This window comes from Chiroxiphia lanceolata, chromosome Z (assembly GCF_009829145.1).
Source record: "Chiroxiphia lanceolata isolate bChiLan1 chromosome Z, bChiLan1.pri, whole genome shotgun sequence".
NCBI classification, from domain to species: domain Eukaryota; kingdom Metazoa; phylum Chordata; class Aves; order Passeriformes; family Pipridae; genus Chiroxiphia; species Chiroxiphia lanceolata.
The window spans coordinates 22,091,387-22,106,114 of record NC_045671.1 but is presented as its reverse complement, the minus strand read 5'-3'; the positions used below and the strand labels follow the sequence as shown (position 1 = coordinate 22,106,114).

The 14,728-nt window shown below is 37.4% G+C and overlaps 1 protein-coding gene across 2 annotated transcripts in view; it reads right to left on the bottom strand.

Moving 5' to 3' along the window:
• CERT1 (ceramide transporter 1) overlaps positions 1-14,728 on the bottom strand; it is a 79,311-nt gene that overhangs the window by 43,730 nt on the left and 20,853 nt on the right. For both annotated transcript variants that reach the window (XM_032676963.1, XM_032676962.1), the window contains exon 3: positions 13,220-13,336. In XM_032676963.1, the coding sequence (XP_032532854.1) occupies positions 13,220-13,336 (117 nt within the window). The remainder of the gene's footprint in view (positions 1-13,219; positions 13,337-14,728) is intronic.

Genomic DNA, 14,728 nt, shown 5'->3' with positions numbered 1-14,728 from the left:
GATAGATGGGGAGCATATTTTTTAATTTGGAACATATGGTAGACAATGATCACAGCTCACAAGGATATAAACATGTAAAATTGTCTTCAGTGCACAGCTTCAGCTTCAGATAAGCATCTCCCGAAAGAAGAACAAGCAAACTCAGCTGTCAACTGAGATACTGCTAAATGTCAAACAGACAATCCCTATACTTTACAAAGTACTAGAGGAAGCACAATCACTTAAGAAATGGAACACAAACCAAGAAGCACAATAAATTATTTCTGGAAAGAAACCAAAACCCAAGGCAGCAGAGCTGGAGAGACTGAAGCTGAGACTGAAGAGCAACATAAACTTAACACTTAAGTACACATTAGAACAATGAAGTTCAAAGCTTACTTGGTTCTAGGAAATATTGTACTGTACAACTACAAGACAGGTAACAATCTGCAGACAGTTCTAGAGATGAATCAGATTTAGTGGTTCTCAAAGTGAATAAATAAATTAAAAAACTCATGGTGTTGGAAAACAGGGTAGTGTACACAATCCACAAAATACTCCTGCATTCTATGCAACGTGTGCAGGATCATCCGTAGGAAGACTGAGTTCACTTTTGGTTCTGTACCTCACAGAAAGATGAAGACTGAGTTTGGAAGAGAGCCATACAAGGTATCAGAAAGTTGTAAAAGACATCTACATTAATAACAGTTGAGGAACGGGAAACTGTTCTAACAAAAGACAAGAAATTTTAAGTGTTTCAAAAATTAAGGCAATAATCTCATCTCCAGACTCATTGTAAGATTAGTTGATGAAGGAAAACTCATATTTTTATGAGGATGGTAAGAAATCACTTGAACAGCAGAAACAGGCTAAAATGATTTCACAACCCCTTACTGTTACAATACTTACCAGTATAACTTATAATGAAACACAGCACCTACTAAGGATGACTTTAGTTCATATTAGCGGAAGAATTAGGGTGAACTTTATGACTCTTTCTTCAGGAGAGTACTTCAGTTTATTTCTTTGCCTATACTACTCACATGTCACTGAAGAGCAAAAAGGAAGAGACTATTCATACTTGAAGGATGAACGAACTTGAAAAGCTAGACAGGGTGCTTAGACTTGAGACAGCTACATTCTTCTGTGCATTTCCCACTTTACCTGAGGTTCTGGCCAAAATCCAAAATAAAGAAGCTTATTACTGTTGACTTCAGAAGACTATGCCTGGACTTACTTTCTTATTTAGTTATCAAGAAGCAGTTTCACTTCAAATTCAGCTTTGCAGGGAGATGTCAAACGTGAATACACAAGAACTTAAGTTACATATTTAATGTCAACATACAACAGTGACAGAACAGCAACAGGACAATACCTAAGTTCCTGTATAAGCTTGAGCAATAGTTCATGGCTTTCTAGTTTCAAACAAGTATATAGTGTTTATGCAACACCTTTAGGCATATATTTCTACCACTCATCAGTGACTTACCTACACATTTCAGGCTTTTAAACAGCTTTCAGCTGTTTTTACAGCTTTTTACAGCTTTACATAGATATCTTAATCTGTCCTCCAGCCGCCTCTCAGGCAAGCTTCACTGCTGCTGCAAGTCAGAGCCTTGCAATGCCACAGTGGGAGTGGGACACTACCTTCTGGGCAAAACGTGTTACCACGGAGACTAACAGTGTGTGCTATACAATCCAAGTGTCAGCATCAAATAGAAAAATTTTAAAACTCGTTGTGTGCTGCAGAGCAGACAAAAGGACAAGGCAATCTAAATCAATTTGATAAGGAACACTAACTGACATCAAGACTACTTAAACCTGTTCCAACACTTAGGACATGAACAAAGGCAAAAGGAGGCTTCATTGTCACACTCCTATAATCCTCACTATGAACTTGATAAGTGAAATCAAGGTTAAACAACATATACCTACTCCCACATCTCCTGTGCTTTCCTTCATCTGCGTTGTTGTTTCCACTTAAGCCAGTCTTTTTTGCTTAAGTGGGAAGTATGGTCAGAGGAACTGGTATTAGGATGAAATGTAAAAAAAATAAAATTTTAAGGAGCCACAATTTTTTTCCTTTTCAGACCTCAGCAACTACTGCTGAGGAACCAAATATGTTAAAAATCACACATTACTGCAACACCTAACTCCAGGAGAGGAAGTAGACGGAGAAATGGCAACAGACACTATTCCTGTTGCTCCTTCCTAAGTGATACATCTGAAATTACACTATTGCAAAGTTTTTATATTAAAATAATTAATAAGACTCTTTTTATAATTAACATTCACTCATCAATATTAGAACACCTAGCATTTGCTAGAAATTGACAGTGTCTAGTTGTCAGCAATATAGTAAGCTGATACAAAAAAATTTTAGATTTACAAAGGTCATAACATCAAAATCAAACTATTTGCTGATGGCAGACATTTACACTTCTCATTGAGTATCTATTTTAAAAGTTTGTTACATCAGTATGCTGAATCAAAATGTTTCTCTATCATTCCTACTCTGCATATACTTTCCTATTCATTCTAAATTATCTTACTAATTTCAGTCTAGATAGGCAACTGATTTGGAGTGACTTATTTGCATATCTTTATTGGTATACTAAATCCATTTTAGGGCAGGATTAGAGAGGTGTAGAAAAGCAGAAAATGGCTCTGTCTTCACAGAGTGTTACAGCTTTACTCACAATTGCTGAATGCCTAGGGACAAGTTAAAAATCTAGTACCTTTCTGTATCTTCCTTTTCTGTTGATAACCTGAGCTCACTATTTCACAAATTGAAACTCTGATGTCGGTTTCTGACCTGATTAACAGATCATAAATTTTTTTGCTCTGGTACCCACTGCCAGTAAAATATTACTATGAGAAAATTACCTCCACTAGCATTTTTCAATTTTTTCTTAGCACAGTTAACTAAAAATAATCTCATAGATCAATATTTACACACAGTATTCAAACAAAAGCTTGACACTAAGTATTGTTAATGTGAAATTTCCTAAGGCATTAATAGGTTGAAGGAACAGGTAGATGCACTTGGGTCTCGGTCTGAAGGTGACTCATTCCAATTACAGAACAAAACACCAGGAACTGAGAAACTCTGGGTGCTTATAATCAAGTTCAAAGTGAAATTTAAGGCTTTCTCTGATTGAAAAAAAGTTACTACTGCATAACTTTATACTGGAGTTAATAACAGAAATAACACATAGATAGAAAGTAAATTTTAATTTTAGAAATACTTCGATATTTATTTTAATATTTTACCTGATGTCCTTCACCCTGTTTATCCAGAAGCTGATTTGTATTAACAACAAGATTTAAGCAGTCTGACATTAACTCAACCTTCCTTCTAACTAGAACAACTACAGAAGTTTGAGGGCAATCCTTTAAGGGTACTCTGTGGGGTATTCTGTTACATTTAAGGTGCTTCTGAAGTGTACAACATTGTGGTGCTCTGGTTTTAGCCATTGTGAGTTTTACTTTTGTATGGTGTTGCATTCATGTTAGACTAGCAAAAGGTCACCTCTACCCCTTGTTCTCTCCTCCGATACCACCTTCTTTTAGAATAGTACAATGACAAGAGAAAACAAACCATGCAGATGACCATAATGGTGGAATTAATGACTCTTAATACTTTATGCATAAGGTAACTGTTAGCTTTTCTTAGATTATATGGAAAAAAAGAATTGCATTTTATGCAGTTAACAAGCATTTTCTGAATATTTCAGGTTGGTGATATTTTTAGATTTTGATTTTTTTAGATTTAGATTTTGATTTTTTTTTCCCCTCAACAATATTCTAAAATGCCCTTATTACCTGCAATCACAATTATGCTGTTTAAAGTTTGCTCTGCAGTTTTCTACATTAATTTATGAACTAGGATCCGTATTCAGAAAATCATGGCTAGGCTTCGCAAACAAAGATTTGGGAAGGGCTCTACCCACATTTGTTACAAGCACAAGGCTAAAAAGGCCAATACAAGACAGGCACGTCTGGTTGCAAAAGGTTCAGCAGAAAGACTCCTTAGGTGGTAAATTCTGCAAGGCAGGATTCTTTCTGCGTTGTCTTTTCTCCTCAAGGGTGATCCTGTGTGCTTTCTCAAAAGCAGCAGCAGCGTTATAGGTGGTGTGTCTCCAGGCCTCCCAGTTGGAGGCCAGAGTAGACCAGTTATGTTGATCAATATGGCCAAGGCTGAGATGTTGTTTCAGGGAGTCCTTGTATCTTTTCTTCGGGGCTCCTCTCTTGCGGCAGCCGGTGGCAAGTTCACCATAGAGCAGGATCTTAGGGAGGCGGTGGTCCTTCATCCTGGAGACGTGCCCTGCCCAGCGCAGCTGTGTTCTCAGCAACATGGCCTCAATACTTGTGACTGCTACTTGTTCTAGAACAGATGTATTGGTCACATAATCTGACCAGTGGATGTTTAGGATTGGGTGGAGACAGTGTTGATGGAAGCGTTCTAGGAGTTGCAGGTGGTGGCGGTAGATGACCCATAATTCAGATCCATATAAGAGAGTAGATGGTACAATGGCTCTGTAAACACTGATCTTTATACTTTTCTTCAAGTGTTTATTTCGTCAAACTCTTTTATGAAGCTTTCCAAAAGCACTCTATGCCTTTGCTAACCTGTTGTCTATCTCTCCTTCAATCTTACCATCCGAGGAGATGAGGCTACCTAGGTAATTAAACTGCTGGACTGATCTGAGCTCTGATTGGCCAATGGTGATGTGGGGATGAAGGAAGACTTCCTGAGGTGCTGGTTGATGGAGGACCACTGTCTTCTTTAGACTGACTTCCAGCCCAAAGAGCTCAGCAGCATCTGCAAAACAGGATGTTAAACGCTGCAGAGCTGCTTCTGTGAGGGCAACAAGGGCGGCATCATCAGCATAAAGCAGCTCCCGGACAAGATGGTTTAAGGTCTTGGTGTGGGCCTTCAGTCGCCTTAGGTTGAACAGGCTTCCATCAGTACGGTATCGAATGTAGATACCGTCCTGATCATCAAGGTCTGCTGTGGCCCTTTGGAGCATCATGCTGAAAAAGATTGTGAATAGGGTTGGTGCGAGAACACAACCTTGTTTCGCACCATTAGTTATCAGAAAGGGCTCAGAAAGTGCACTGCCATATCTGACTTGGCCGCGTTGATCCTCATGGAGTGAGATGATCATTTTAAGGAACTTAGGGGGGACAACGTAAACGTTCCAAAATCTGCCATAGACCTTCTCTGCTCACAGTATCAAAAGCCTTGGTGAGGTCAACAAAGGTTACGTAGGGACCTACACTTCTCTTGTAGTTGTCTGAGAACAAATACCATGTCTGTGGTGCTCCTGTTGGCTCTGAAACCACACTGGCTTTCAGGTAGGATTCCTTCTGCTATGGCGGATATTAGTCTGTTCAAGAGTATTCCTGCCAGGATTTTGCCAGCAATGGAGAGCAGAGTAATACCACAGTATTGAACAGTCTGATTTAATACCTTTCTTCTTATACAAAGTGATGATGACTGCATCACAAAGGTCTGATGGTAGTTTGCCTAGTTCCCAACAGCGCACCACAAACTTGTGAAATTTAGCATGGAGTGCAAGGCCCCCATGTTTCCAGACTTCAGGTGGAATTCCATCAACCCCAGCTGCCTTGCCTATTTTCACCTGCTGTATGACCTTGAGGGTTTCTCCTGAAGTGCGGGAAGTATCCAATTCATGCTTCACCAGTTGTTGTGTGATGGACTGAATTGCTGAGTCTTGGACTACACAGTTGGTACTGAAAAGAGTCTGAAAGTGTTCAGACCATTGATTCAGAATTTTATCTGTCAGAAGTGTTTGACCATCAGCGCTGAGTAGAGGACTTTGGGCTTGGTATGTAGGCCCATATGCTGTTTTCAGGGCTTCATAGAATCCTCTGTGATCACCTGTATCTGCACATAATTGAGTTTTCTCAGCTAGATCGATCCACTACTTGTTCTGGATGTCACGGAGTTTCTGTTGGAGCTTGCTGCATGGAAGGCGAAAGGCTGCTTTTCTTATGTGACAGAATGGCAATGCAAGGTGTGCTTGGTGGGCAGTTCTCTTCTTCCTCAACAATTCCTGGATCTCTTGATTGTTTTCATCGAACCAATCCTTGTACTTCTTGAAGGAGAACCCTAAGGATTCTTCAGAGGGCTGCAGGATGCTGTTTTTGATATGGAGCCAAAGTGTTTTAGGGGAGGTATCTGTAGAATCTACTGAATGATTTTCGAGCCTAGTTTGAAGATTAGCCTGGAATTTGTTTCTCACTGTGGCTGATTGGAGATTGTTAACTTGGAGTCTCCCCCTTAGGATACTGCCCCTTTTAGGTTTGAATTTAAGATTGAGGTTAAGTTTACAGCACACCAGTCGATGATCTGTTTGGCATTCTGCACTGGGCATCACATGGGTATGGTGGACATCATGAACATCTCTCTGTCGCACCAGGACATAATCAATGAGGTGCCAATGCTTGGATCTTGGATGCATCCAGGTTGTCTTCAGACTATTTTTCTGCTGGAAGATAGTATTAGTGATGATGAGTTGTTGCTCCGCATAGAATTCTAGCAGAAGTCGACCATTATCGTTGCGGTTTCCAACACCATGTTTGCCTAATATTCCTTTCCAGGCTTCAGAATTCTTTCCTACTCTGGCATTGAAATCACCAAGGATAATGATCTTATCTGCAGAAACCTTCTGGGTAAGGCGGTGCAGGTCAGTGTAAAATTTATCTTTTTCAGCAGGGTCAGCTTAGAGAGTTGGGGCATATACGCTAAAGAGGACAACGTGTTGTTTGTTGTGCAGTGGAAGGCATAGGGAGATAATGCGGTCAGAGAGACCTGTCGGTAGATTTTCGAGTTTAGGAACAATAGAGTTTTTGATCATGAAGCCAACTTCTGAGAGATGCCTTTTGGTTCTGGGTTTACCTGACCAAAAGAGTGTGTAACCGGCACCATGTTCTCTGAGGCTGCCTTCCTTGTGAAGGCGAACTTCACTGAGAGCAGCAATGTCGATGCTGAGATGCGACAGTTCGTGGGCAATGAGGGCAGAGCAACGCTCAGGACATCCACTATCCACAGAATTGAGCATGATTCTGATGTTCCGGCATGCTAGAGTTAATTTGGGTACAGCTTTGGAGGCACGTCTATTTGCCTTTGTCTTTTGATCTTTGTGTGACTGCATTTGTAGAAGATGTCGTTACAGGGCTTTGCAAATGTGTGGGTAAGGCCTTCGGGCCTGTGCAATGGATTTTTTAGGTGAGATGCAGTATGCGTGGAACTGAACCCACCCTTTAATCCTAAGGTTCATCTGCCAGGGCTGAGCGAGCTTGGACGGTGGCAGCGAGGTCCTCAGGACGTAGGTTTGTTTAGAGTCACCTTCTCTTAGATGGATGGCCTTACAGGCATTAAAAAAATAATCACCTCAAAACTAAGTATCCCTATTCTAGATTAATTGTTTGGAAATGTAACAATGTTTATTAAAGGAAATGAATCAACTGTTTCAATACTTACTTTACTTTTTCATAAATTTGACTTTACTAGCCTGCCAAATCCAGTGTTTTGGTTTTTTCACCATCTAACTAGATCTGCACTTAATGCAAAAATGGGACGTGAAACATCTTGCTGGGTTTGACAACCAATAATTTAAGAATTTAGCAAGCTAAACCATCTTTGATGCCAAGGTTGCCATACCCCCTCTCCCCAGGCTAGTTAGGGAAAAAATGCTAAGAAAAGAGATGCAAGTTTTACTCTTCTTGATGTTTCTGTATAATCGTATTCTAACTAGCTAACTCCTCTCCCAGTGTCTAATTAAGAGTGAAAAGCCGTCACTCCTTCAAGATAGCCTCCCAATGCTTTTCACAGTCAAACATGAAATTCATGTCTCCTGCTCTAGATAAAAACACCTTGTATATTATGACTTCAAAATGAAAAAGAGAACCTACCTCCCTACTTCTTACATGCCAAACTTGCTGGATATCTAGATATCCCTCTGGAAAATTACCTTTTCCAGTTCGACACAGCAATGACAGGTATTTTAAGAAGTTCAGCAAGACTTTAAAACAGCATTTCAGTTTGAAAGACAAAAGGTTTTGAAAATCCAAGATTTAAAACACTATCAATCGCTTTTGCTGAAGTCACAAAGTAAATAATGAACACATGCAGAATCTGTATCCAAAAAGTAAAAAGATGGAACAAAATGGGACAAACCTAAGCTGAGGCAAAGTTTCTCATGAAGCATTCAATTCTAAAAAAACTCTAATCAAGTTCTCAACTCAGATGGTATATTAACATTACAAGAAATCATTATCTGGATCTCAAGAGTTCAAGTTAATTTGCTCAAAATAAGTTTAATTATACAGAGGTTTATCATAACAAACAGCAATTCACTCCCCTCATTTTCTTACAGCACTGAACTAACAGCATGTAAGCCCGTTTATCTCATCTTAGGTTAGAAATTCCAAACTCCACTTTCAAACCACAGGAAAGACCTGGAGTCAGTCCTTCAAATTATTATTATAAAGAGGATAACTTTCCAAAAGTATCAACACCTTGGTGCTCAAGTACCATCAATGTTTTGATACCAGAGAAATGCCTGCTCAATACATTTAACAAAACACTTACGTAGAGGAAAGGACTCCTCATTTGCCTCACTGATGGTTTTACAGTAATTTCAGACATATCCCTTCTCCAGTTCAGGAAGATAAATAAACATTTGAGAGGCTATATTTGAAATGTAAGGATTCAGGAACCTCAACACAAGTAAAGATGAATGAAATGACACAAACCCCTGCAAATTTGAACAGTTTTTATGCTTGAACATTAGCTGTTTTATATTTCTCAGCCATCATCTACTCATTGGTGTTGCTAAGCAGGAAGTTTTTCTATATCTGCTTATACTTAAATTTATTATAAAATTAATTTAAAATCACTGTTTGTTAGGAGCACAATGAAACAGTCATAAAGTTTCAGTCTATTTTTCATTCTCTGAAGATCAACAACCTTGTGACATGCTACATTAAGTCTCACAAACATACTTTTGTTAGCAAACATCTTAAGCAGCCTACCAGAACTACCTACCCACTCAGTAAGCAACAAAGAACTTCAAAAACAAACAAAAAAATACTTTATATAGCAGTAGACTCACATTAATAAAAATAGCTGTTTAGTAAAGGAAATAATTTCCTTTCAATTTTATTCAGATTACTGTGTATCAGCTGAAGAACCTGGTTCTAAAACAAAAATAATTTTTATGCAGAAACAACAGCTTGGTAAGGAACTTTCACTTGAGTTTTGGTAACCTGACCAGAAATGTTCCTTTAGAAAATTCCAGAGTAAGCAAAATTTCAGAGTAACACAAATCTGAACTTTAAGTGTAATTTTGTCTCATAAAAGCCCATCTTCTCCTACTCTAAATCAAGTTTCTAGATATAAAACTTGCATGAGATGAAGTAAATTAAAGAATGGATGAGAGTTACTTTAATCTAAGGATCATTTAAGTGTTGATTATACAAATTCGAATGAAAAATGGGATTAACCTCCAGATTCCATGTAAATATGTTTTTTTCAGATCCTACCAAAGTTATACTGGAAAAACATAGTTTCTTAAATATTTTCCATACAAACTTCTAAAGAAATTAGAGGATATAGCACTAACCTCTCAATGAAAATACAGAAACAAGACATTTTGAAACACATTTTTTAAGAACCATTAATAATACCAGACTGAATACTGGATTTGGACAATTACGGTTTACGTTAAATCCTATCAAATACTTACTTATGTGCCTACAGCACTTTTCTAAGGCTTATGGTGATAAGATTACTTTATATTTTTGTAAGAACAGTTAGAAGGAACAGATGAACCTCTGCACTTACATTTATCACACAAAGCTGCTACTGTATTATGAATAGAACAGCATATTGCACTGGAAAAACATGCTACTAACTCTGACATTTCATGACATACTTTTAACTTGAGACTAAGATATTGTTACAAGACTGCATTAACTTTTGCTGTATTCCTTGCCTTGTCTTGATCCACTATATTTAGTTGCATAATACAAAAAGGATACTTATAAATAATGTAATTGATTTAACATATTAAGTGTTTTGGTGGTGGTTTACTATTAAGTGTTTTGGTGGTGGTTTACTATTAAGTGTTTTGGTGGTGGTTTACTATTAAGTGTTTTGGTGGTGGTTTACTATTAAGTGTTTTGGTGGTGGTTTACTATTAAGTGTTTTGGTGGTGGTTTACTATTAAGTGTTTTGGTGGTGGTTTACTATTAAGTGTTTTGGTGGTGGTTTACTATTAAGTGTTTTGGTGGTGGTTTACTATTAAGTGTTTTGGTGGTGGTTTACTATTAAGTGTTTTGGTGGTGGTTTACTATTAAGTGTTTGGTGGTGGTTTACTATTAAGTGTTTTGGTGGTGGTTTACTATTAAGTGTTTTGGTGGTGGTTTACTATTAAGTGTTTTGGTGGTGGTTTACTATTAAGTGTTTTGGTGGTGGTTTACTATTAAGTGTTTTGGTGGTGGTTTACTATTAAGTGTTTTGGTGGTGGTTTACTATTAAGTGTTTTGGTGGTGGTTTACTATTAAGTGTTTTGGTGGTGGTTTACTATTAAGTGTTTTGGTGGTGGTTTACTATTAAGTGTTTTGGTGGTGGTTTACTATTAAGTGTTTTGGTGGTGGTTTACTATTAAGTGTTTTGGTGGTTTACTATTAAGTGTTTTGGTGGTTTACTATTAAGTGTTTTGGTGGTTTACTATTAAATGTTTTGGTGGTTTACTATTAAGTGTTTTGGTGGTTTACTATTAAATGTTTTGGTGGTTTACTACTAAATGTTTTGGTGGTTTATTTAGAAGTGAGATGCCATAATATTTTCCTTTCCATTTAAGAATGAGAACAACTGTTATTTGCCTTAGATACTGTAAACACTGCAGAGTAAAAAGAAAATGAAAGAAACCGAAAAATGTCAAGTAGCCATGAAACTGCAAACTACACATACTGAAAAAGCCATAAGATTCAGAATAGTCAAGTCCAGTGTTACTACATTAAGACAGAAAGATGCAAACTGAACTAGTTCTTGTCAATTCAGCATAAACAGAGGAATTTTATTACCACTTCCTACTTGTAGACATACTTTTCTTCTGTTTATATAACATTCCAGAACACCCTCACTCTTTGAAAAACAAGCAGAAAAATAACTTTATTAAAATAATGAAAAAAGCACTCATTAACCCTACCCCTATATGAACTCTAAATACTGAAAAAAATGTGTACTAGAATTAACCAAGAAACCCCTCATATTCTATTCCTTTAAATGTAAAGGATCTGGTACAATTTACTGATTTATTTAAATAACTACCAAATTCTTGCAAAGTATGGAAGTTCAAACTGTCCAAATAGAAATCAATATTAAAAGAAGCCTTATTTTTTGAAGTGGAAAACCTGCATAATTAATCAGGCTTTTTCACAAAGGGAGGTCACTTTTGGAATGCTAGACCTTCTGCTCTTCAACACTCACTAATGATCTGAAAAGAGGGTTGAATGAGAGGACTTAAGCTTACCTTACCACTAATAACAGACAAAAAGGAATGCAAACAGATACCTCATGACAGGGGCTGTGCACTAATGCAGGAAAAACTTCAGTGTTGAAAAATACAAGTTGGTTTGGGTTTTTTTAAGTAGCAGAGAAAAACCAATTTCAATTTAACAGAGTGGCAACCTCTATTACCAATCAATAACTCCATATTATGAGTTGGTGATTCCATAAAATCACAGCTTAGAACTCAGCAACAGTTAAGGTGAACCTCACAAGAGGGGAAAAAAACCCAGCATGAAAATGGTTTGAAGTTGGGCTGAGCAGAGTTCAAGACAGGATTTGGGTTTTTTCCTCATTCATTCCTGCATGGTAGCATACAACAACCCAGACTGCATTTCTGCTTATCTGGCCTCACGTTAAGTTCTGCATTTCCCCAGCTGAATCATTCACCTAACCTAGTCTGAATTTTAGCCTAGGGCTATTGAGCTCCACATCCCCACAAATCGGTATCTGAAGACCACCAAGCCTGTAAAGCAGTTTTAGAAATGCCAGTGGTATGAATGTATAACCCAGCAACTTGTTCAATGTACCTCATGAGATGTGTCTCTAAGGTACTGCACTAGGAACAAATTTCAGTAGTTTGTCTCAAGAACACTCCATTGTTCACTTTTTATTTTTTCACTAGAAGCAGAAAAGCATCCTGATTTTGTAACTTATTTTTTTCTCTTTTAATGTTATCTCCGTATCAAAGTGAAGGCAAAATGCCAAGCTATACAAAAAGGTATGAATAATCTAATTGAGATGATTTTTTTTTAGAGAACCATTATCAAAAGGCAGTACTTTAAACTTAAGAACAGGTACTGCTTATTTCAAGGAAGGTCCAATAAGAGGTGAAACCTCCTTATAACATGGAGTACTTATATACACAACACTTTAAGAAGCTTAAGGTAAAAAGTCACATCTACTTAGACATCTATTTTAATTTGTATTCCTTTAACACCTGTACAACCCAGACTGAGAGATGCATTGTGCTAGCTACTGTAGTTAAATTCTACACCTTGGGACATTGCCTATCTTGTACCTGAAAACATAATGGATGTTTTGCATACTTTCTACCTGACCTAAAGGGCTTGAAGGTCAGCTAGTTTTATAATGAAATTAAATGACTACATTGAAACATATAAGGATAGATCAAGAAAGGTGAACCAAAACGCTGCTGAAGAGTAGTGCCGTAAGAGACAAGGAGACAAAAGCCAGTGATCAGACACTAAAAGCAGTCAAATGATGAAAGAGAGGAGTCTAAAACCAGAATGATAACCTAGGGGATGTGACTTTAAGACTAACAAGCTTAACATCTTGGACAGATAAGAAACAATTCAATAATCAGAGAGAAAGGATGAACAAAACAATGAAAAAAGTCACTCAAACATAATGCAAGTTTTTCTTGTTTCAAGCTAGAAAGCCTAGTTGTTAGCCCCCAGCTAAAGACTTCTCTAAAGTCTTATCTATGAAGAACAAGCAAATCAATTCCTTTGAACCATATTTAAACACACAGCTTCAATCTTGCAGTTTTTAGCTGTCATAAATACCTTCAGTACTTTAATGACTGTACAGGGAAGCTTACAACTCTGCAAGCACCATGTTTGATCTATCAAGGGAGTGAGAAAGGAAAGCAGAAAACAAAAACCAACATACCTTGTGTTGTTCTATTGCATCTACCCACTGTTGTCTGTGGTCTGGGTCCTGAGCTCGGAGGTACCAAACACTATCATTCACACTGATATCAAATCTGCATTCATCGAAGTCATGAGGCTGTGACAGAAAAGAGTGTAAGAGCAGACAAAATTAGCAACATGATCAATATTACCTCACAGATTATTTTGAAACTCAAACACTAATTAGAAAATCTAATCTATGTTGTCTTGAATTCATCCTAGATTCTAAATTCCGTTTTAAGAAGCTGTCTCAAATAATGAACATACACTCTCATAATGAAAAATGGCGGTCTTCTGAAATAGAAAAGCCTGTTTAATATATCATTATTAAATAAAATTTTCATAAATAAATTCCACATAGAAATAAGTTTCATCTTTTCAAATGCTTCAAGTCCTTTAGCAAAATACCTCCTATACAGAAAAATACACACACACGTATATATACACACACATTTTAATTTAAGAGCAGGACAAAAAAAGCATAACGTTACTGCTATCTGTATTAATTTTAGATGGAATACATACATCATAGCAAAAAGGTACCAGGATAGAACCATAAAAGTAGACCATAGCTAAACAGCAAGTCAGAGCAGGAACTTAAGGAAGCTGTGACATCCTCTGCCTCAACTGTTTTCACCAGGTATATTTCACAGATAAATGGGAGCCATGTGCAATCTTTTAAAAGTTCTCCACTCAACTGCATCTAACTTACAGTTCACGTGCCTTAAATACTAATAAGCTTTTACCAGCATTACAATGAAGCTGGTAAGAAAAGTACAGCAAAAGAACACAATGATCTAATCTGCCCTGTATCCTGACACTGTCAGTTCAAAGTTACTCCTTAGCAAATATTCAGCTGAGCCCAATAGTCCCCACACCCTTCACCCTCGAAAATTATTCTTAGAGAAACATAACACAGATATTGCTAAATACCTTTTTGAATTTGAATGCAAATTAAAAGTAACTGTAGGAGGCTAACAGGCTCCAGGATTACGGCTAGCGACGCAATCTAAAGGACCACAAATATTGCTACCAGATGCTAAAGACAAGTCTACACGTGTAGGTAATATCCTTCACAACACATGAACCCCTCTGCCAGTATGTTCATCTTGCAGACTAAAGCGCTCATGAAACACTCCACAAAAGAAAACCTAAAAGCAAGTCTCATTTGTTGTGCACACCATTCCAGTGTTAGTGAGAATTTTTTTCAAAGAATTTGGAAATCAGAAGCTACTTACACACTAAAGCATCTTTCTTTTTCTAAATATACTAAGGAAGGAGAAAAGCAGAACAGAATTCAAACTACGAAATTAAAAGATGAGGTAGAAAGTTTAACAAAGTACATTAAGTTTCACTTCGTTGTTTTTTTTTAAAGGCTTCACATATTTGGTCAATCATCTGAACCTAAGTTCAATTTAAAGAAATTTAAACTTTCCATGGGAAAAATCTCCAGCAACTGAAAAAACTGACAATCAAGTCCAACAACTGC